This window comes from Andrena cerasifolii, chromosome 7 (assembly GCF_050908995.1).
Source record: "Andrena cerasifolii isolate SP2316 chromosome 7, iyAndCera1_principal, whole genome shotgun sequence".
Classification (NCBI taxonomy): Eukaryota; Metazoa; Arthropoda; class Insecta; order Hymenoptera; family Andrenidae; genus Andrena; species Andrena cerasifolii.
The window spans coordinates 7,096,831-7,119,761 of NC_135124.1; the positions used below are offsets into that span (position 1 = coordinate 7,096,831).

A 22,931-nucleotide genomic window follows, 5' to 3' on the forward strand; every position below is an offset into this window, starting at 1 on the left:
GGCCCTTTAAATATTAAATATGGATGAGGAAACTCACCCAGATTTGGGATCCCCATCGGCTGGTTGTTGCATTGGCATCTCAGGTATATCTGAGATTTTCTGTTGCTGTAGACCCGAAGGACCCGCCTCGTCGCATGCCAGGGAAACATTTACAAAAGTCGTAGGCTCTATGGTTCTACTATTGGGATCTTCTTCGCTCTCTTCTTTCACAGGTAGGCCTGTAACACAAAAAAGTCGTCCACACAAATTATTATTACTTCGATACTTCTTCTATCCGGAATAAAACAAAAATCTGCATTTTACCCAACGGAATTGTTCGAATTGTAACGAAAATTAATCAGAACGTGAAATACTGATGAATAAAAAAAAAATCATTAGAAAAGCGTATATAGTGCATACCTTCATCTCCATCGCATTCTTCATCCGAGTTCTCTTCGTCTTCGCTACTTTCTTCTTCCTCTTCTTGTTGCGTAGAGCTCGTTTGACTTTGCGATATTTGGTTATGCGTGGTTTGTGAACTTGGACCAGGCACCGCCTGAACGGTTTGTACAGAATTGCCGCTTGTGTCCATAGGAACTGAGGTTATTTGTTGTTGATTCGCGCTGGACATCATCATAGGAATACCCAGGCCCATGTTGTCCATCATACCCATACCCATGTTGTTCTGATGCTCGCTGACTTGCTGCATCACACTACCGTCTAACCTGTTCTCTGCGCTCTGCTCTTGTTTCATTACATTCTGTAATAAAAGAACAGACCAACAAAATTAATTATTACAGAGTATTTCAAATGAGTGCAAAATGTGCACGATCGTTGAGGCAACGTAATCCCTGTACGAATACAAAATTACGTGACCAAGCAACGCAATTATTTAATACACTTTGGGCACGAAAGTATGATTTATATAGTAGCAAAACTGTAGGCTAGAGTAAACAAATAATTAATTAAACTCACAAAATGTGATATATAAAGTATTCGTTTGACTAGTTTCAGTGGTAGCTAAGATAAACAGAACTGAACGTGTAACAAATAAAAGAACATCCACTGAGAATTTCATGTTTTGTTCTGTACCGTGTGAATCAGAGAAATGTTCTATTTTAATTTAAAGAAATTACCTGATTGAGAGTATTGGTAACATAACCCTGTTTGCCGTCCATCCCAACTTCGCCTAGCCATTGTAAAAGTTGTTTCTCTGCGTTTGCTGTCGTGTTCCAAAACTGATAAAATAATTCTACTTTATACACGCAATCGTCACATATTTTCTTGGGCAACTTGTCTTCTCTTGCAACCTGTAACACGAGTGAAAAAATGTAATTTTTAACTACTAGTAACTACTACATTTCGCATAAATAGACTTGAATTTTGTTTGCAAGCATTTGCGAAAACAGGGATTAGCTACATTTAATTAATGTAGCTGAAAAGAAAAAAGATCGAAATGTACTTCGTGTATACGGGAACTACGCAAATAAAACAAGTTATGTTATTGCCGGTATATACTAATTCCCTTCGATTATTCGTGAAAATTAAAAGACACGCCTGTGAACAGAACGCTTTAAAAAAAAAATCCAAAACCCGGTGGTATATATTTTACAACAGCAACAATGATGTCGACAAGATGTCGAATGGAAAGGCGATTATTTAATTACGGTAATCATAAATAGAAGAGTGACGATACGGATTATTACGCGGATTAAAAGTAGCGAAAGCCAGTCCAATAAGATCGCGAAGCGGAAAGTTCGGCAATGTAAAAAAGCGCGGCAAAATTCTGTCGAATAATTCGAGGCGTCGTGGACGAGGTAGACTAAAAAGAGGGAAAGGGAGAGAAAAACAGTGTAACACGAGTGTGCAGCTACCTAGATACCATTGTTTTAGGGCTACGCGCAATTACTGGACGCGTATCTTTGGTCTGCCAGGCGATCTCTGATGCGATCGTAATGAAACGGATCTACTGGGAGGTTGAAAAGTTGTGGACGGCCGAGGAAAAGCAGCGTAGCTATGAAAATGTACAAGATGGCGGTTCGCCATTATCGAGGCGATGGCGTAGTTGGCTTACCTTGACCGGTAGACAGGCGGCGATCTTGAGGAAAATCTGCCGTACGTCTCCCTCGCCCTCGAAAATCGGCACCGAAACACGGTCCTTCACGAGACACAGCCGACACAGGTCCAGATAATCGAGGGAGGACATTTTACCGTGTAAAACGCCAGCTCGAGACGCAAAACCGCGCCCGTAGACGCGAACGCTGTTTCAACCCAAGCCGGAGAAGACCCCGCGTTCTTCTGTACGCGTCGTTTGCTCACCGCTCTTCGGCCGGTTCCGCCGATGGTCGGCCCCCGTCGGCCCCCGTCGGCCCGCCTCGTACTACGCCGGAACCGCTCGGCGAGATAGTCCCGCGTATCGATCACGTCGTGCTCGAAGCCAACCGCTTTTACACACGACAGTTTCGAACATTGCGAAGTCCCCTTTTTCCCGATTGCATTGTTATTTAATATGGATTTGTTGCATCATCTGCGAAATCATTGCCAGACGGGAGAAACACGAGCTTCCACGGTATATAGATTCTATCTTTATTTTTGATTTCACATTTCAACACCACCTGCTTCGCTTCTGTCTTAAATCGAAAATGTTACAAGATGGCCACAGTAGACACCGACTGGTATATTGTCCCTTTCGAATTAGGAAAAGTGTACGTAAGAATCGGGGGAGCGACGCGCGTTAGATTCACCTTCGATATGTACCGATTGATCGTGTCTCTCGGTGTTTAAGAGGTCGGCCGAGTTAATGCAAACCTATCAAATTTTCATGCACAATTACTCCCACTTCTGCGTACAGCCACTGTCACGCATGATCATACTGACGGGACACGCTCGTCGGCGAACGACGAGAATGAATAGGGCCTTTGCAGGGAATATGTTGAATCGCTGATGATTATTTTTTAATATTCCTTCATTCATCCATCTCTAAATATTACACAGGTGTATCGTATGGTTTTCTCAGATTTAAAAATTATTTCCGAGGATCGCGAAGTATTCCTTAATGGTAATGTTACTTATGCGGGAATAGCAGGAAACACTTTTCTTTCGCCAGAAATTAAATCAGGTACATGAGCGAATATTTCGAATATTTTAATTTTATGGCATACTTATAATGCGGTTGTTACTTTGATACTCATGCTTGATAAGCGTAGTAGCTGTACCACCATGGATTTGTAATTTGTAAAGGCAACAATAATTACATAATTTGATGTAATATTGGATAAACTATGAAGAATATCGAATACCTACTAGCTTTACTACTCGGCTAGCCCGGAATTTAGATCCTGATTTTATAAAAAAAAAAATTATTTTCTTTTTGTGAAAATAGTCACATTCATCTTGATTAGCCAGACATAATGGGCTGAAGCACATTTAGTGATCCCAGAGTTTATCGTTCGAAAGTCTTTAGGCGACAGACAAACACACAAACATATCGAAGCTTTCTGCTTCATATATTAAGATTGTAGTGCAAAATTCTTAATTTTTTCGTATATCAAGAGACGAATTTTACCGCTGATTTAATGGGTGGTAAAATTTTTAATAACTCGTAACTACAATCTAATAAAAATGCAGCAGTATAAAGAACAGTGGAAGCACTGTGCTGCTACGTTCCTCGTTAAATCTGTAACTTACCCTCCCGTCATCAAACGTATCAATGACCTACCCTGTCCTTTCTCTTCTTGCGTCAACTGTATTAATTATTAGCTTTACTACTCAGCTTCGCCCGAAATTTAGATTCTGATTTAATAAAAAGAAAAAATCTTCATTTTTTTGTGAAAATAGTCGCATCGTCTGGATCAGTAAGACATAATGAGCTGAGGCTCATTTCGTGATCCCAGAATTTATCTTCAAAACTTTTTAGGCGACAGACAAACAAACATATAAAAGCTTTCTGCTTTATACATTAAGATAAAGAATTCTCTGTCACCAATATTTCCGGATTCGCTCGGGCGAATTTAGGCCTGGTTTGTACGTGTATACATTTTTGTCCACATGTCCAGATGTGCAAAATGTTGTGCAGAACACACTTGAAGCACTTAAAAAGGACCGCTTTTCAAAGGCAGCGTGCATTGAAAAAGCGTCTTACTTGTGTTCTGCACCGCGTGTTGCACATGCGGGAAGGTGGCCGCCTTTGATGCCCAGGTCTACACGACACAGAGCGTTGTTTTTCTTTCTCCATACAGTTTCTTTCCATCTTTTTAGACTTTCCCCACTCTGCTCCATTCGTCGGGTATATTTTTTCCTCTCTGCTTCTGATTTTCTCTATAACAAACTATTTATACAGTATTTGACAGTCCACCGAATAGGATATAACATTAAACATTATATTACAATAGTAATATTACACGCGAACGGTAATATTATTTTAATGATAAAATAAACTTTGAATATTTAATTTCATATTTTCTTTTTGATGTTATACTGCAAGCAATTGATTCCATCTGCTTTTAAATTTTACGATTAGATTCTAATTTGTTATCAGGGCTAAATACGTATTCGAAATTCAGAAATTTCGGTTATAACTTTTCGTTGCGATCAACTAAACTGGCCCACTAAATATAATGTTTAATGATAAATATGGATACAATCATTAGGGGGCTGTTCCGGTTTAGAGCCCATAAAAATAGGTGATATTACTGTTATTAAATTGAATTCACGTTCGAAAATATGTAATTGACTTTGAGAAATATCTGATTGTTATTAAGCTAGCACATAAGTAATCACCCATTAGGCCCACGACTTTCCCCTATTATGATAAAAAGAGCTCGAACCGTTAATTGTCCTAACAATTATAAAGAAGCAAGAAACTACTTCATGTATTTTTTATATCGTGGTAGAAATGTATTTTAGGTTTGGTAACAGGGAAAACCGCATTTTGTGGTTTTCACCTTTAAAGATATATATTTTAACGTACCATCTAAGGGTGCCGCAAGTGTCCCGTTCTAATTCTTCCAGCCACTACACAAGGGTAGGTATATTGGGACAAAAATGACGGCATTCGTTTTAGATAAAAAAAAACTGCTTTATTGTGGCAGAGCACATGTATTATCATATACCAGCATATAATTAGGAAGTTCATAGTAATTTACAAATTACGATCCACTTAAACGTCGGTACACGTGGCGGTGTATGCAGGCAGATTTGGGAACCGATTTCGATCACATGCATGCTGTTATCGTGCTTATTTCCTCCGTATCGTCTCTTCAATCGTTTCTGTCTCTTATTTCATTTAACATTAATCTTTTTTTGTTCTCATAGTTGTGGGAAGGGTGTGGGGGGGGGGGGGTGGACCTTCTAAAGGTTTTTGCAACGACGGTGCGCTATTTATAATACATGAAAACAAGGGATATGTGGTCTCCTTCCTCTCGGTTTCTCGAGAAAATTGTACCCGTACGAGCCATTGGGAATTCTATTTCCACACTTTCCTTCTCCTTTAAAAAGGATCTTGTTTTGTATCTTACAAGTAATCGTGATTATCGCAAGTGACAGTATTTCCAGGCATTTGTCGTGTTAGCAGACACACTGCTCTTATTAACCTCAAGCAAAAATCAGAACGGAATTAAAGGTCTTACACATTGATACAAGTGATAAGATATTTCATTGGAACACGGTTCGAACTGAGAAAGCACTCAATCCTCCTATTATGTACAACATTGTGAGCCTTGAGTTCGCGTTTACATTAACTTTTTCTTGACATCGTCCAGTGCATCTCTTTCGTTTTCTTTTATATTATTGCTACTTAGCGATAAAATTTTCTTGACGTTTCTGATCAGATGAAAGGATTTGCTAATGCCAAGGGAATTATTAAATATTCCTCGGTAAAGGAATGTAATTTTTAAATTGAAAGATAAGTATGACGAAGAACGCACATGCAAATAATAATTGGAATTATATCGGATAATGTTACAAAATCGATAAAATTGTTGTTAACAGTTCAATAGGAGGACTATTTGTTTAAAAAAAAACTCTCGAAAATACGCTGCGTCAGATTTTTTTTCCTTTTTTTTCCCCTCTTCGTCGTCATTTAATTTTTGAAGTTTTTTTCGTTCAAGTTATTCGATTCTTTCGCAGTTCTAAGGTCTGCGTTGTCAGCGAAACCCCGATAAAATTGTATTATTTCGATGCTCATATATGGTTAGTTAATTTGTTAGATTCGTAACTATGTCTTACATTTTATGCTATAACAATAATAGCAAAATTGCGTGTGAATGTGTGTCTAAATTTCCTCGTTTTAATCGCATATCTCTCCGACTTGTCGTAATGTAAATTTTACAGCTATTACAAATATTATTGTTTATACTCGTGTAAGGTAACATTAATTGTAATCGTCGTGTTCGTTATCTACTAATACAAAGTTAAAAATGCGGGAAGTTGAAATTTCACGGGCATGCCGCATAATATATTCGTGTGTATATACGTACATGCATTTTAGAGCTCTATTTCATTTCTTTTAATCTGACGCCTGGTTTTTGATTCGTGCAAAATTGATATCAAAGGAACGCATCATTTCAAAGTAGGTGAAAAATGTAAATGGCGCGGTTTTATCATATGAAACAAACTGCTATATCTTTTACGTAGGAAAACAATTAGTTAATAATGATTAAGACGAGTATGTTAGTAACAATATAACGCGTTCCTTTAATTTCGAATTTTTTTCAAATTTAGAGGACCAAATAAGCGTTCATCAAATTTTCGAGTTAATTACATATTCAAAATGTTAATTTAACCAATTGTGTCGCCGAATGTGGGATTCCTTCGAAGTGAAAATTCTTACACACTCTACTCAATTTTATTACAGCGCTGACTGTTAATTGGTGTCTTGTAAATTGTTTAAATTGTCTAGACAGGGTGTTCGAATAATATGCGACCAAATTTATGGAGTATCCTTACTAATATATAAAAGTGAAACGTTGTCTGTTTGTTTGTTCTTCTTTCACGTCTAAACAGCTGAGCGGATTTCAATGAAATTTTGAATATACATTACATATGTCCTAGATTAGATTATAAGTTCTTCGTATAATTTTTTACCCTTTTCTATTTTGGAAACATCTTAAATAATTGCCGGGTGAAACTGGGTAACGGACCAGCTAGTATTAAATATATCAAGCAAAGTAAATTTTAACTGGATGATTGACATGAATGTTTGGTGATTTCATGTTAAAATCTAACCACATTAACTACAATGCACATTCGAATGCACTTTCTTTTACGAAAAAGCAAATTATGATAGTTTCTGAATACATTGCAAAAGTAATCTTCTGTTCCTTGCACTTTCTCGTGAACCAAATTGAAATGTGAAAGGAAACTGTAATTTCTTTTATCTCACAGTTAATAATTAATTTGGGGAATCATCAAAGAGTTAAGAAGATTAGTAAACTCATTAAATGAATTTCTTATAGGTCATTAATGTATATGTGTTCCTACAAATTTTCTTCGCCAACACTCTTCAACATTCTGTACATACAAATCTGACCACATATTGTTTGAGCACCCTGTATACATCGCACACTTTGTCGCCCCATCGTTTATACATATCGTTTCGTATTGTTATTTATTGTTTCCTCTTATTGAACATTAAATATCGAATGATTTGAATGTCTTGAAACTTTCAATGTTACTACAATTACGCTAAACAGGTGTAAATGGTAATTGTTTCTGAAAACCTGGAGTCATCGCGTGTCATACACTTGGCAAGACTTTTTTCGCTCGTTTCTTTTTTTACATTACGGTCCAGAACGAGACCGATTCGAGACCTCGTTCGTTTATCTCAACTTTGCCTCGCTTATTCAGCAATATTCGGACTAATTAAGTTTAGCGTTGGTCGAAGATCGTTGACAATTTATGCATATTTACTTAGTACATTTCACGCCATATCGATAAGACCTATTTTTTTTTTATCCAGCTAAAATGATAAAACATTGATGGAAGAAGAGTGGGAAGAGAAACGCAACTCTATCACGATCTGAACGTTTGAGAAGCGCATGTCTGACTTTGAACGACATCATTCTCCTTGCAGGTGCGACGGGTAAGTCACGATCCACATTAATGATTAACGTGAGCCGCTATTTAAAATGGTACTTTAAAATATTCATTAGAATAATTTCCCTCGAAACAAAGAACTGCGTGTCTATCTATATAGGTATATGTATATGCAAGATTTTATTAACATTAGTAAAACTTTATCAGTTCGCAGTTATTTTTATCCATTAGTTTCTATAAGTGGTAATCTCGGTTGAAAAGTATATGCGACGCGATGGTGTCGGGTGTGAAATGAAAATTTCAGACGCATCAATATACCATTAACATTAATATACAATTAATAATAAGATGCTTTTGTGAGGAATGTAAGTCTTCACGATGACTTTTAGGTAATAGTGAGTTCCACCTGCTTTTTATGGCCATTTGTACTGCAATAATCTTGAATATCGTACGTCACACGTTTGATCGTACATCGAGGCAAATAAACTTGGAGAGCTTGTAATAAGATTGTAGTAGTCTGTTCGAAGTGGCGGTGGATTTCAAGAAAGCTTTATTTCTTTATCTGTTTGAAATTATGAAACATGCTTTTATCTTCTTTCTGCAAGCTCTCCGAGCCTTCAGACGAATTGGTAGTGTTTTAAAAGTCAGGCGTTCGAGATGACGTTAATAATTATAGATCATTTGCTATACACTATGGTCTGTCGACGAAACTTTTAATCCTGTTAATGGAAACTATCTATAATTTGTTATTCATCGATGTCGAAATACATTTGTCGCTTGTTCTTTAATAACACTTTTTTGTTTACCAAAGTAATACAAGGATTTCAAACATGCATAAGAAAACGATGGCACTTTAATATAATTCGTTACATTTCTTTGAGCTTGTATTTCGTGGGAACATCTTGGATTGTTTTTTTTTTTGCCTCCCTTTCTTTTCGCCTTTTTTTTTGTTGTTTTAATTACACCAGTTCGCGCGTTCCAGTACGGCACTTGCAATCGATAAATTAGCGTAAACAAGTTCTTTTTTTACTTGCCTGTTTTGCATCAATATCTGTCTATTAATAGCAAAGTGGGTCTATTCTTGCTCACTTTGACCATTAAGCAAATACACGATTTCCCTCGCACAGTTGCACTGTTTTTTTTTTTTTTATCGTTGAACCTTGTATTCCAATTTTCAACCCAACGCCGATTTACTTTTACGAATCACGTGCATCTTAATTGTTATTGGTAAATCCCACAGAAAAATGTTGTCAACTTTATAGGTGGACTGTTCGTGTGTTGTTCGTAAATTAAGGTGTAGAGAACAGACAAGATATGCAACATTACTTACGAATTTAGTGACGAACTTTTGGTACCTTTATCGTTAAATGAAGTTTCTTCGATTCTCGTTCCGTAAGCGTTTTCATTACAATATTCAAAATGTACCATTACTTTACGATACTAATAAACCAACGATAAATAAGGGGCAACTGCTATAACGTTAAATTCGAAGGTTAAAGGTTATACAAGCTCACTTAATGTTTATGGAATCTTGCTATAAATATAAAGTATTATCTGAAAGTCTATATAATCCTTGTATTATCTTAACATGCTATAACGTCCATTTGAGAATAAAAAAATGTATATCAGATTATTAGAAATTTTTATTCACGTAGGGATTAATTCCTCTTTGTTTTTTTTTCTCAAAGACTCAATATAATAACTCTCTAATTTAAGAGCAAGTGTAAGGGTGGGCGGGGGTGGAGATGATCGACCTTAAACGGAGTAATAATAAATATTTGTAATTCCGAGAAGGCTATCGTCAATTACTGCTAATCAGTATAAACGATTGAGAAATCACTTTGTTCGGCAGGAGGAGCTTACGAAATGAAATCCTCCTTAACGATAATCGAAAGAACGTGAAATGCAATTAACTGTGAGTTCTTTGAATTAGTTTCCACGATGCTCACACGACTCGTTATTCGTTTAAATATCGCGAATGTTCATTCCAATCGACGTGATCGTTGTTTGTTCCTACCCTAGTATGTTACAAATCTTATTCGTTCGTTTTCTTTATAGCGAATGTTATTGAAGATCTCGATAAGTACATCGATCCACTGAATTTCTCTTGTCCATTTTCACTCTCAATACAACTATCGAGTAAACGTTCAATAAATATGTCTGCTTCAGTGAATCGCCAGCACTTCCCTTTATGTTGTCGCGTTTTCTTCAGCTTTGATTGCAGTCACGCGTTTTCATTAACCCTTAAACCGTGGAATGTAAGTCCTGATGGCTACTCGGATATGATTGAAATTTATGTTCCTTAAAGCTTTTAATGAATTAGGTGCACTACAAGTTAATCGTGTTTTTCACCCTTCCAGCACGAAACAAGTGCATTTCGTAGTAATACAATGTTTCGAAGAATTTCTCGACGATTTTTTGAAGTCTCGTAACTGTTCAACGACAGTTTTTCCAATGACTCATGTTGCACAATCTTATCGTGATTAGCGCAGTGGTAGGTCGTCGCTCTTTGAACGCTTGTATATTCTTGTACTACCGAATACATACACATATGGAAACGACAGTAAATTCTTTAATAAAATTTCGTAAGTTTTTCGACAGAAATAATTTAGTTTCATTACAGTGTAATTTCGAAAGATCCCCAAGTGTGTAAAATAGGTACTGAATAGTATTGAATTTCAAATACTTGAAAAGCGCATAAAATTTGTGAAATTTCTTTCAGCAAAGCGTTCTAATTGTCGCAAAATTTTATACTGTACAAATTGCAAGAATATTAGAAATTTCGACACGATATACAAATTTTATCTATACTCATATGCCTCATTATGCTCTGTTGTAATAAATAAACAGAAGGTGTTTAAGATTAAGAAATGCTAGTAGATTCAGTATATGTATTAAGTCTTTTCCATATAAATGGACAGAAGAAATGGAAAAAAGGACAGAGCATGATTAATCGTATAAGCAAAATGGGGGTGAATTTTCGTACAAAAATGTAATGGAAATGCAGAATAAAATATCGTGACACATCGTTTTTATGAAATTCAAATCTGAACATTCGTCAAGTAGTTGTGCAATTGTTAACTTGGCTAATACGCCTGACTATTATCTGCTATTTCTACCTGTATATAGACCTTTGTTAACACTGGCGATAGTATGATGCAAATAATGCTCTATTCTATATACAAAACCGTAAAATATTAATGCATTTTCTCGTTTTAATATTTCGAATCAGAGCACAATTATTTCTTTGCGTTGGAAAAGATGTACTTTACACCTTTTTCCCCTAGATTTTGCTTTTTATACAATCCCATAATTAAAAATCAAGCAGTGTCCTGTACAGAGGTCCTGGAGACCAAGGTATTGGTCCCAAAAAGTAAGCAATCTATACAAATGTGTCATATCGCAGTAAGGAGACAGTAACGCGCAAGTAGAACTAACGAGTGATAGCCAGACACGTCCTACCGCGTGCTCCCGTGACAGAATTTCGAAATAGATTTTTTCGTAAACGAAGTCTCCCACGAAAAATGTTCCTGCAGATTTACGAATTATGTTTCCATAAAGAATCACCCTTTCGTGGCACCACGAATCACGCGCCACTCTATGTATTATGGTAGTGTACTTGCGCTGGAAGGGCAAATACTTGTCATGGATTTAAGGGCTGATGAACGTCTCCCATTAACGCGTAGCAAGAATGACGCGGCACGGCAAGGAAAACCCAAGAAACCAGACGAAAGGAAACGTGAAAAAGATACCTGTCACGTTGGTTCCTTTCTGGCGATCGTTTTGGAATCGTCGAAAGGCCGAGTGGGCAAACGAAGTTTCGCTACTTACGCTACACGTGTGTCTTTTGTGTACGTGCGTGCAAACCAGTGTACGCCTTAAAAATACTCGAATACGTTCTACTTGTCGATAAAAGGCAAGAGAATTGTTCCGCTCGTGTTCGGCTATAGTATGACGCGTTCATCTATTCGAAAATTACGTGCTTCGTGTGTCTTCTTGATGGATTGACTTTTCGTAGGTAACTGTAACCAATAAGACCAAGGGGCGATATTTAATTCTCGTGATCTACGGCTCCTTTGGATTCGTTATCTTCGTTAGATACATATATACGTATGTATATTATACATATTCCTGTCTTTCCGGCCGTGCGTCCGTGCGCGACGAGGTCTATGGTACCTAGAGTTCTACGTAGTTACGGCCACGATCTCTCAGCGATCTGGATCATTTAATTAAACGGTGGTAAATGTAAAATCCAGAATGGGATTCTCTCATGTACTCGCGCACCCACATGATAAGAATATAATGTTATCTCGCAAGTATGTATTTATAAACATCGTTTAAGATCGAAACACCTTAATTCGTACACCTAGATTCGTACGTGTAATATCTATAGTTCATATATACAAATTGTAAAATGCCTTCTTAATGAAAAAAGTCGTGTTTTCATCCTGTGTATATGTCTTTCGGTGTGTATATATTTGTTCATATATATATGTATATATATATATATTTCTCTTTCTTCCTTAGCAGTGTGAACGCAGATATATATTTTCCTCTATCTCTTTGTTTTTTCTCTCGCTCTCGCTCGCTCTCTCTCTCTCTCGTTCTCTCTCTCTCTCTTTCTCGCTCTGTTTTTATTTTTATATATGCTTCTGGACTACGGAACACATGATCACTCGCACACCCTTTTTGTACATGCACAACAGTTGCTTCTAAACAGTCTGTTCACCGCCCGATCGCACCTGTGACAAGATTCTATCCTCTTCTGGCGATTAAATAATCGAATGAAAGATTACGTTGTCATCTAAGCGCTACTGCACATGGAATGTCCTCAGCGAATTCGCGTGAAGTGAATGCAATCGTTAAAATATTGGAAGATCAAGTAGAAACAATGGGAAGCACTTGGACCTCGTCCTCTTTAGGATAAGACTTTTAAATATTTTTTTGGGTGGTTTTCTCTTCTTTCTTTTTTAAATTTTCAAACGCTTAAAACGGTTCGTTGGAATTTCGAGGTTGAGGAGAACGAAGCTCCCTGAGCCGAATCGAAAATTTTCTTCTGAACGTATGAGAATGTTTGATTAGAGTCTCGTCACTTCTGCGATTTTCCGCGACAACCGTATCATGCTTGGGATTCGCCAAGTAGCCACGAAGAATGTTTCTATTGTACGACATTCGGCAAAGCACAAGGAATGTGCTCTTTTAAATGTCCATGCCTTTAAGGGCACACCTTAACGAATAACAAATACGCTTCTGTCCCTTCAAAGTTTCAGTTTCTTTAACCCTAGGAAGACATGTACTAAGTCGGATTCCTGGAATATTAATACATGACAAGTTTTCTTGAAAGTAATTTAAAATTAGGTGACCTTTATATCGCAACACTCGCAACAGAATTGCATTGTACATAGATTGAATCTAATACACGTTTTATTGGCTTTTACTTTTTGTAGTATAACAACGAGCAGCTCTCTTATACTCCAAATATAGGCAGACATTGTTAAATTTAGTGAAAAAGAAGAAGTTGAAAAACTCTGAGGTACCTTTTTAATAGCTAAATAATTAAAAACTGGTTAATTCTTTCCTTCATTTAAATTCACTCCGCTGAATGCAACTTCCACAAAAAAGTAACTCGAGGCAACAGTTCAGCATAACGAGCCGCAAGCTAGCAGAGAAATGAATCCTGGATAAAACCAGAAACCTGCCCCAATAACGTAGAAATATTTAAGTCCAGCCTAGACCTCCTTAGTCCTCCATAAGTTAACAAAACTGAAACGTATTCCACAATCTTTCTACTTACTTAAAAAGCTACTGAACAACCAACGTACCTGGCGCTCGTCGCCAGAACTCAGAACAACCGAAACACCGATCCCCCACGGAGAAGGGGCGAAGCCCGAGAAAACAGGAATATCAGGAGGAACGAAGCGTGGCCATTGACTTCGCCGAGCAGTTTCGTGCACGGGAACTTGCCCCGGTCCCGTCGGGGCTTCCGGCGGCGAGTTACGCGCTTTGAAGAACGGTTAATCGCGGTAGTGGAAAGGGGAGGCGGTGAGAGGGTCTCGAGGGTCAAATTCGTTGAAGCAGTCACCGTCAAAAGCTCCCTCTCGCTCGGACTCACTCTCGCTTTCCCCCTCGGTCTCTATGTCCCATTTTTGAAGTTGTTGCGGCAGCATTGTTTCGGTCGACGGCGGTCACATGCTGGCCCGATGCTGGTGCAACGGGGACAGTTGCAGCAGCGGCGTCAACGGCGGCTGGCGTAGTTCGCTGCGCACATCCAGCTCCGGCAGCTGCTGCATGGGCAGCAGGTGCGAGATCCTGCCTGGCAAGCGACGGACCGTGAACCGTGGTCTTCGTCGTCTCCTCTGGAAGCCGCTGCAGCGGCAGCTGCACACGGACGTCTCGTCGTCCAGCGATACAGTGTCACCGTGGTTGCCCACTTGGCCCAATAGTATCGAGCCGTTCGCCATTATTACGTCGCCCTCCAGGCGCACTGCTCCTTGCGCAGCCTGCGTCACAACAATATTCTCTTTCATTCTTTTGTACTCGTTACGCTGTATACGTGTGCTGGACGGTGTTTTTGCAAGGTATCAGAGCTTTCTCGCGAATTTTCGTCGTCTGGTCGGTCGAGGGGCTGGCGTCGCAGTCGCGGAGGGGGGTTGCCGGACAGGGACATTTCTCTTGTATCGATTCGATTCGGGGTGTTCATGTCGAGGGGTGTTAAGGCGATGGGTGTATTAACCCTTTATCAGTTCGACGTAACGCTTGGCGTGGTGTAGCTATTTTTGTTGCAAAAGGATTAGCACGATCACAGTTGTGGACTTTGTGACGCGTTTGGTGGGGAGGGGGGTGATAGGATCGTCATAGTGATGGACGTATTGTTTTCTATTGTACCTACGTAGGAAACGTTATTCTAATTAATTGCAGAGTGCATTGTATATTGTGGTCGGGGGTTGATAATGTGTTGGGGCACGTTTGGAGGGGCAAAAGTTTGTAATGCTGTCGTTGATAAGTATCCAAGTCCAGTCACGTGGTGTAAGCAAGAAAATCTCTGTTCGACCTTTATGCAAAAATTATTTTGTTTCTTATCCCGTTAAATTTAGTTAGCCCCTTAAAAATCGCACGAGACACGAGCACCGCAGAGGGCTGGTGCGGGGTTGTTATTTTGTTTCGTCTATTCAGAACTTTCTGGTGCTTATATGCATCGAAGATATTCTATGTAATTTTACCCACGGAAGCATCAGAGAGTATACAGTGTAACGAGTAAAAGTTGGAGCTTATGGCCAAACTGCTTGCGCACTTGTGTAAACTCCATCTCGCGTGGGGATGCTCGTATATGCTCCGGCGAGCAATACGCAATCTCTGGGATAATATGTTAAAGAGCGAAATATCTGCAGTACACGCTGAAATATTTTAAATTCGTAACGGTATAATCAGGTGATAAATTAATTTTCTCATCCTTCCCGGAGCAAGTAATATTTTCCAAAAACTGTGTCATCAGAATTCAATAATTGCTGAGCTGTTTAAACTCTGATTGGAATGATGGCAAACGAATTTAATTCTGTGTTCAATTTTATCGTTAATACTATTTCAATTTCTGTTTGCATTTTCCATTCGCGCAGGCCACAAATATTTCTTCAAAGAAATGCTTCAAATGTACAATTAATATAACGAATCAGAATAATGAGATTAAGCCGAATTTCTATCACGTACCCAGAAATATTTTCTCGAGGTTCTTCGCCGATGCATTGTGAATTCACTTTTCTATTCGTTTACGAGTTTAAAATATTTTTCGAAATGTTCCCTTACCTGTAGAGCTTCGGCCTCGTCTCGCCTTTCATCCTCGGTGTTCATTGTGACAAATCTCAGCACCAACAGATTGAGGGAGGCGGCGACGATGGCCAAGCCGAACAGAATGAAAATCAGGGCGAACATCACGTACTCGGGTTTGTTGTCCAGCGCGTTATCCTTCTGCAGCGCTACCATGTCGCCGAATCCGATGGTCGTCAGGGTGATAAAGCAATAGTAGATGGAGTCGAAATACGACCACCCTTCGTACCTGGAGAACGCTGCGGCACCTCCCGCAATTGTTAAGCAAGATAAGGTCGTCACCACGCAGATAAGATTTATTTCTGAGGCCTGAAAATAATTGTTTTCGAGGACAGTTACTTTCTGCGATGATCACAGAGTTTAGCTTGAGGAGCTGTCAGTAATATCTCAGGGATACTGAATTCTTCCTCAAGTGAACACTGTTACTTCACAAGATAGAAAGCTCAACTTCCTTGAACTCTTCAACGACCCACATATGTAAAAGAATGCGGCTCAACAGATACCAAATTTTCTTTTGGTTGTCTGGATAGGTCAACATACAGAAAATTGAAATTTTTTAAACGAATCCAAATTGCGGGGAAATGTAAAGAAAATAAAAGCGCAGTGATGCCAAAAGCGTAATGTTACGGGTGTAAGGTGTGTGGTCGATAGAAATACAATACAGAAGTGTCGTAGCCTAACAGACTCAACATTTTAGTGGTTACTTCGAGGTAATGAAATTGGTAGCTTTACCTGGACATCCTTACAGTTAAGAAGCTTCTTTACGTTCCGTATGACGACGGACGAGAATTTATTCAGACGCTCTCCTATGCTTTGGAACATCACGAGTCCCAACGGAATTCCGATGATCGCGTAGCACATCGTGAACACCTTGCCACTAATGGTGTTTGGCGTTGAATGCCCGTAACCTGTAAGACAATTCGTATATCCAGTAAAAAAACTTCTCAATAATTTAATTTATTCAATATACACGCATCTGCTAGGTTCATTGATTATTAATCAATTATTCTGTCTTTTACATTCGACAATTTATTGCAAAGCTATGGTTTTTTTACATGGATAGATACTCGATGGAAATGGAAACTGAAATATTATCTGACACATGTTGCATTTTTTATTTTAATATAATTCTCGTTTTAGTTTTTTTTATTCAATTTCCTGCACTCGTGCCTGAAATACACAGTTAATCTATATTATAAAAAATTCCGTGCTTTTAAGAGTATAGTGGTTGCAAGAGATACAAATAGTAGTATATATTTTGTAGTTGTGGGACATGTAGCGAATGTGTGCTTCGTTTGGGTAGGTGAGTCTCTAATTAATTTGAGAAGCTTTTATGTAATTATTCCACGAATTATTCGAATATAATAATTCTTCACATATTCCTGTTATTTTAGTTTCTTACTGTAATACATAGGTTTTAGATTTTCATCTTACAGCTGTTATTCTACAAGTGCCGACGATTATGAAAGTGGTGCAAGTCATGTATTTTTTGTTTCACCACTTTCATAATCACCGGCACATATATCTTTTGAGAATATCGAATTGCTTTTGTCTAATAATACGATAACAGTCTTTTTATATTTAACTTTTGGGTTATTGAAACTTTGCTGTTACATCATCGTCGATTTTTGCGAACTCATTTTTCTAAACGAATACGTACCAATAGTGGTGAGAACCGTGGTCGCATAATAAAACGCTCCTGCGAATTTCCACTGTTGACCAGCTTTATGAGGTTCCGTCTTCAACACCACTGTTTCCATGATCCTGAAGTCGTCCTCGCTTATATTATATTTGCGTATAACCATTTTTTCAATGGCTGCGAACAGAAAAACGTCAATGCAGCTTCAACCATGCAGTTTGTGTTCCCACATCCATGTGTGTTTTGTAATTGCCACATCGCTTTCCTTTACATTTTCCACACTTCGTAACGATTTTATCCTTATATGGATTCATGGATATTTAGCCTGGATAAATACCTCTTTTTTTAGAATTTATCTTTCATAGAATCAGTAGAAAAGTCGAAGTTCATGGTTAGAGGTTTGATACAGATAAAAAAGGAAGAGCTGGAAGTTCCTTCGACAAGAATGTGGGACTTGCGACAGAGAGTCAGTACTCTTAGCAAAATTACATTTCGAAAGCTGTACCTAAGTCGTTCCTCTCTACATCGATCCGAGTTTCATTTCGTGAAATTCTAAGTATTGTGGTATTCCCTTTTGAAAAGCATGTAGTAACTATCTAGGTTCAGGAATGAAGGAACAAAAGTCCATCGAGTAATGAATCACAAATATAGAAATTAAATCTTCAAGTCCGAAATTTCATGAAATACATTTCACATATTTTATTATATTTTATTCAGATTGTGTTTCATTTTAATTTTTATCTGAAACATTACTTCATACTACGTATCCTGTACAATTTTCTACAATAGTCACGTTGTTCTAGAATCTAGAGCCTATAAAATCTCCTACTTCTAACTTACTCACTTCGTTATCAAATTACTATGTATTATCATCATCCTATTTCATCAATCGATTTTTAAAAGACCACCTCGAAAAGTTTCTCTAAGTTTCTAAATCTCCAAATCTATTTCTATTAAACGAAGTTATTCAAATTTTAGTAACATATAATAGTGCCAAAACTCGAAAGCACTCGAAGAATTTACCAGATGCTTTCAAAATCTACTCATTGATGCTTGTTTCTTTCATTGTCGGTTAAACTAACATTAAATTGATTAGCAAGAAATGTACCGTCCAATGCTTCCTTGCGTCGTTTCTCCGTCTCGGACTCGAAGAAGTCGAAGATTGCAGCGCCGACGAAGAGGTAGGTGAGCGTTATGACGATCAACACTAGGGTCCGGACGTTTTGTTTCTTCATTCTCTAGTGAGCCACATGCTCACTAGCAGGGCCCCGGCCCTAACTACTTGCATCGCTCAGTGGGGTACGATTTTGTGTGCCGGGCCCATGACGAACCCCTTCCCCTTCTCGATGATGCTCGGGGGGCCCTTCCTCTCTTTACCGAGCGCTACAGACCCGGCACGCGACTTCTCTTCTTCAGGGTGTCTTCTTCCTTGCAAGAACTGCCTTGTAGCCGCTTTCGTTCATCTGGAAAACGCGTTTCTACGGTCGTCAGACTGATCACCAAGTTCCCCTAGCTTAATATTTTGAATATCGCTGAATTTTGGTAAATTGTCTTCAATATACTGACAAATAGGGTAGACAGAGCTGTTTCGGGAGCATTATGAATTACGTTCACTGCAAATGTATAACAGACTTTTGAAGGACACATTTTATGTAAAAAGTGTCAAAGGACTGTTAATAATGTAATATAAATATTTCAAAAATAGTTTTCAGTTAAACTTATTATAAGTTATAAGAAGTTACAAATTAACAAGTTGCAATAGAGAATTCATAAAAAACGATTCTTGCAATACTCAAATTTATCTTCAACTTTCTTTGCCCACCTACTTACATCGAAGAAACTTTGTACTTTTAAAAAACGTGTTTTTACGGTTCGGATTTCGAGTTAGCTTTGTCATTATGTTGGATAAATAGTAACCGTTACCCTCAGCTGATTCTGAGTAAACGTTTCAAGAAGTTTTCAATTCTTAAAGACTTTTATACTTTTAACGATGGACAATGAGAAATTAAATTCAAGGGATATAATACGAATTAACATCACATACTGTCTATAATAAAATTCTATGATATTCCAATCTAATCTCAAAGGAACACCTTCCTCCAAACGAAGAACCAGAGGAGAAAGCCAATTTGAAAAACCTCGAAGTTATCTTCTTCTCAACTATAACTTCTGAAGCTATCAACCTGGTTTTCAGTCACTTACTCTCCCTAGTAGCATAAGGTCGTTACCCCGCAATGTGTGGGTTATTAGAGCCCACGTAACTGAAGGTACTGAACTAACTTTGTTTTATCACGAGAAACGATTACCTCGACGATTTCAAGAGAACCCGGGTAAACTGAGATAGAATTTTTCCCCGAGCGATTTTAAAGAGTGGCACTAATAAACGAACGGTTTCCACGCTAATGTGATAGGGAAGCAGGGCAAGTGGTCACGCAAGCGAGGAGAGCAGCTCGTGGCAGAAGGGAACCTTTTCCAGCGAGTACTGGATACTCGTGTTGGTTCTGCGGTTCGAGAGGTACCAAGGGATCTCCTCTCAAACGTCCTGTGAACGTTTCACGACATTGGGGGTTTCAAGATATAAAAAGGCATAATCGTCCTTGCAGCTAAAACGGGATTCGTTTGAGGATCGTCCTTTTCTACTTCGAGAGAGCCGAGGGATATCTGGGGAGGAGGCCTGGCCGAGCAAAAAATCTGCTGATATAGTGGGACCCACCTGCAGCCTGTTCCGGGTTCTCCTTTACGTATGACAAAGGATTGAGCAGAATGATATGGCAGTGCTTTCGCTGCTCCCACTGCCACGTTCCCTCCATTCCTCAGCTTAGCGCCCGACTGTTTCAGCGCCGACTGAAACAGAACAGTGGGTTTCCTGTGAGTGACTGGCGTATGCTGACGCTTGGAGGATCAGTAATAATTGATGTAATTACACGTTTACTGGATAATACGAGTGTTCGAAATAATACTTCTTCCCCTTTTGATGGATTTTATTGTACGCTAGTTTCTTTAAATTAGACGATAGCCACACTCATATAGATTAAGAAACAACTTGAATCAGCTGTTTCGTGATAAGGACCAAATCTGCGTCGCCGTGTCAGCAAAGATTTGCCAGCACTACTTGCTGGTCTCTAACTCTTAGAATATTGCAAATAATTACTTCAGTTTTATTTTATGATTAGTTGAAATGCCAATGTCTTTACACGTTTAATAGAATTTCTTTCTTTAATTCTTGAGAATTATCGCGAACAGGATCGTCTAAAGTAAAATATTCCCTTAAGCGTGGAAAGAATTTTTCTAAGTCGTTCTGCGCGCCGAGTGGATATTTGACATTTCAAAGTTGTGTAGTCTATTTGAAGAAGCTCTAGCTTACTGTTTCATAGGACTTCTCGTTTAGTAGCGCGTTGTCTTTGATGCCGATTGCGTGATTTTCTCCGTGTGTATATTCGATGTGGTCACCGAACCGTCATCGATTCGCCAATGGATCTGTGGGCTATCACGAGCCCATGAATAATGCATACTCCAACGTAACGACAGTCCACGATGTACTCATTATTGTCCCTCTTAGCCTATTAAATCTGGATTTGCGCTAATGGGCCGCGCTTTGTGATGAGGAGCACGTCACGTTTGTCAGCCACGATCAGCCGTGATCAACGGGATTTTACTTTGTGTCGTGTCGGGTTGATCGGCGAAAGTCAACGCCGGACATTCGCGTAACCGCGAGTGTGGCGTCTGTAGCCGTTGTCACGTGTTTAATTATATTCCTGTCGCGTGCATACGGTTATCTGATTTTCATTATTTCGCCTGGACATTTTATGGCAGCTGCGAGTGATGCCCTCTGATGCTTTAGAAAGAGGAGGAAATAAATAGGGACAAATTAAAATTACCGTGCCTCGGGTAATCTAATTGATGATTTCCTCGAATTAGGTAGCACGTAGGTACTTTATAGCGACTATACAATATTACGAAGGAGGTGTAAATCAGTAACCAATAGAAAAGTGTTATAACTGAAATAGGGTAAATAAGTACTTGTTCAATCGTGCATTGTACAATTTACAGTACAGTAGAAACTTGATTATTCGAACTAAAGAGTCGGGGGACACGATGTTAATTAAATGATTATATTTTAACGCCGAGTATGCTTTTTATACTTTTTATGCAACATTATATTTACATACCAGAAAAGACAAAAGCAATTCCCTTCGTTCTAGGTATAGATAAGAAAGTAGTATCACCTGAGTATTTATAATCTGCCACGTTTAAAAAAATAGTTTCTTTAATATTTGAAAAATAAAGCCAAAGATTTTGCTTGCGTATCCTCAAGAGGCAATTGCAAATGGTCATTACTTCGTGAGTACTATGTGTTCCTAAAGTCAAATGTACTTTTAAATTACCCTGCACACATGGAACTTAAAATTTTCAAGCGTAGATCGTGGTATCTTTTTAAGAGAGCGTTTTGAAAGTACACTTGGGATCTAGAAGCCCTTGATTACACCATTTGGGATACGATCGGAGCATTTCCAATAAGCGGACACGCGCGCTATAGAAGCCCTCTATTAACGATAAGTGGCTGTGTGTTAGTCAGCTTCGAGATATCTCGTGGTATTAAAGGTTAAAGGACGTTCGGGTGGAGATAAAATCAGGATAATTGCTGCTAGACACTCTCGAGGCGATTTCCTTTTCCCTGGGCGCGGGGATATTTTGAACAACTGCGTGATTTTCTCCGTTTTAATATGATTTAATTACAATCTTCTATTACGTGCATCGAGGTGCGACCCCAATGCAAGGTTTTACAAATTTCTATCTAAGAGCATACAGTGTTCTCGGGGACCGATTAAACGCGAATTTCGCGAGTAAGCAGATAAGATTGCCAGGATCTTCCCGGCACCTCGAGTTAAAGTAATTGAAACGCGAGATCCAGTGGAAATCGACGGTGTAATTGGTTTTGCTCTTCTTCCGAATAGTCTTTCGAATAGGTGGATCTATCCTGCATTACTGACACCGTTCTACTTGTCTTTCTATCTAATCCATTCTACATCAACCACGAATCCAATTCAGTTTTACAAATAAAGAGTTTTAGAGGACAAAATATTAGAAGTGAGATAATACAGTGTGCGATTCCGTTGAGTTCAATGTACAATTGTATAAGTTTCACCTTTGCAACTGATAAAGGAGTAATGTGACGATTTTCACACACCGAGCTACTTTTTACTATCTTCTACTTGTACCAATGATTATATTTATCCCATCAGTAATGTCCGAAAAGCATGGACTATGAACTTCGAAGCACTTGGGTGGAGTCGATGTACATGTTACTGGTCATTCCACGCCAAATTAATCATTTTTTCCCTCGATGCCTGGGATTTTGTTCAAATTAGAATATGCTGCAATTCTCGTGAAATTAGGGGCAGGTTTAAATCATCATTTTGCCGAGTTCGAAAATAGAAGGAAATTACAAAATTCAAAG

At 38.6% G+C, this 22,931-nt stretch overlaps 2 protein-coding genes across 11 annotated transcripts in view; both read right to left on the reverse strand.

The window, feature by feature from the left end:
- LOC143371803 (uncharacterized) overlaps positions 1-2,601 on the reverse strand; it is a 61,848-nt gene extending 59,247 nt beyond the window's left edge. For 2 of the 10 annotated variants that reach the window (XM_076817426.1, XM_076817423.1), the window contains exons 1-4: positions 2,054-2,308; positions 1,116-1,289; positions 400-739; positions 38-218 (exon numbers count right to left, since the gene is read on the reverse strand). In XM_076817426.1, the coding sequence (XP_076673541.1) occupies positions 38-218; positions 400-739; positions 1,116-1,289; positions 2,054-2,185 (827 nt within the window). In that variant the 5' untranslated portion in view covers positions 2,186-2,308. Of the gene's footprint in view, positions 1-37; positions 219-399; positions 740-1,115; positions 1,290-1,853; positions 1,986-2,053 lie in introns of those variants that run through there. The other 8 variants (XM_076817425.1, XM_076817424.1, XM_076817420.1 and 5 more) reach the window with 7 other exon arrangements.
- Positions 2,602-7,359: 4,758 nt separating this feature from the next.
- Task6 (TWIK-related acid-sensitive K[+] channel 6) overlaps positions 7,360-22,931 on the reverse strand; it is a 139,170-nt gene continuing 123,598 nt past the window's right edge. The window contains exons 2-7 of the mRNA XM_076817443.1: positions 20,187-20,317; positions 18,582-18,936; positions 17,495-17,650; positions 16,567-16,742; positions 15,814-16,143; positions 7,360-14,513 (exon numbers count right to left, since the gene is read on the reverse strand). Coding sequence (XP_076673558.1) covers positions 14,199-14,513; positions 15,814-16,143; positions 16,567-16,742; positions 17,495-17,650; positions 18,582-18,708 — 1,104 coding nt within the window. The 5' untranslated portion in view covers positions 18,709-18,936; positions 20,187-20,317 and the 3' untranslated portion in view covers positions 7,360-14,198. The remainder of the gene's footprint in view (positions 14,514-15,813; positions 16,144-16,566; positions 16,743-17,494; positions 17,651-18,581; positions 18,937-20,186; positions 20,318-22,931) is intronic.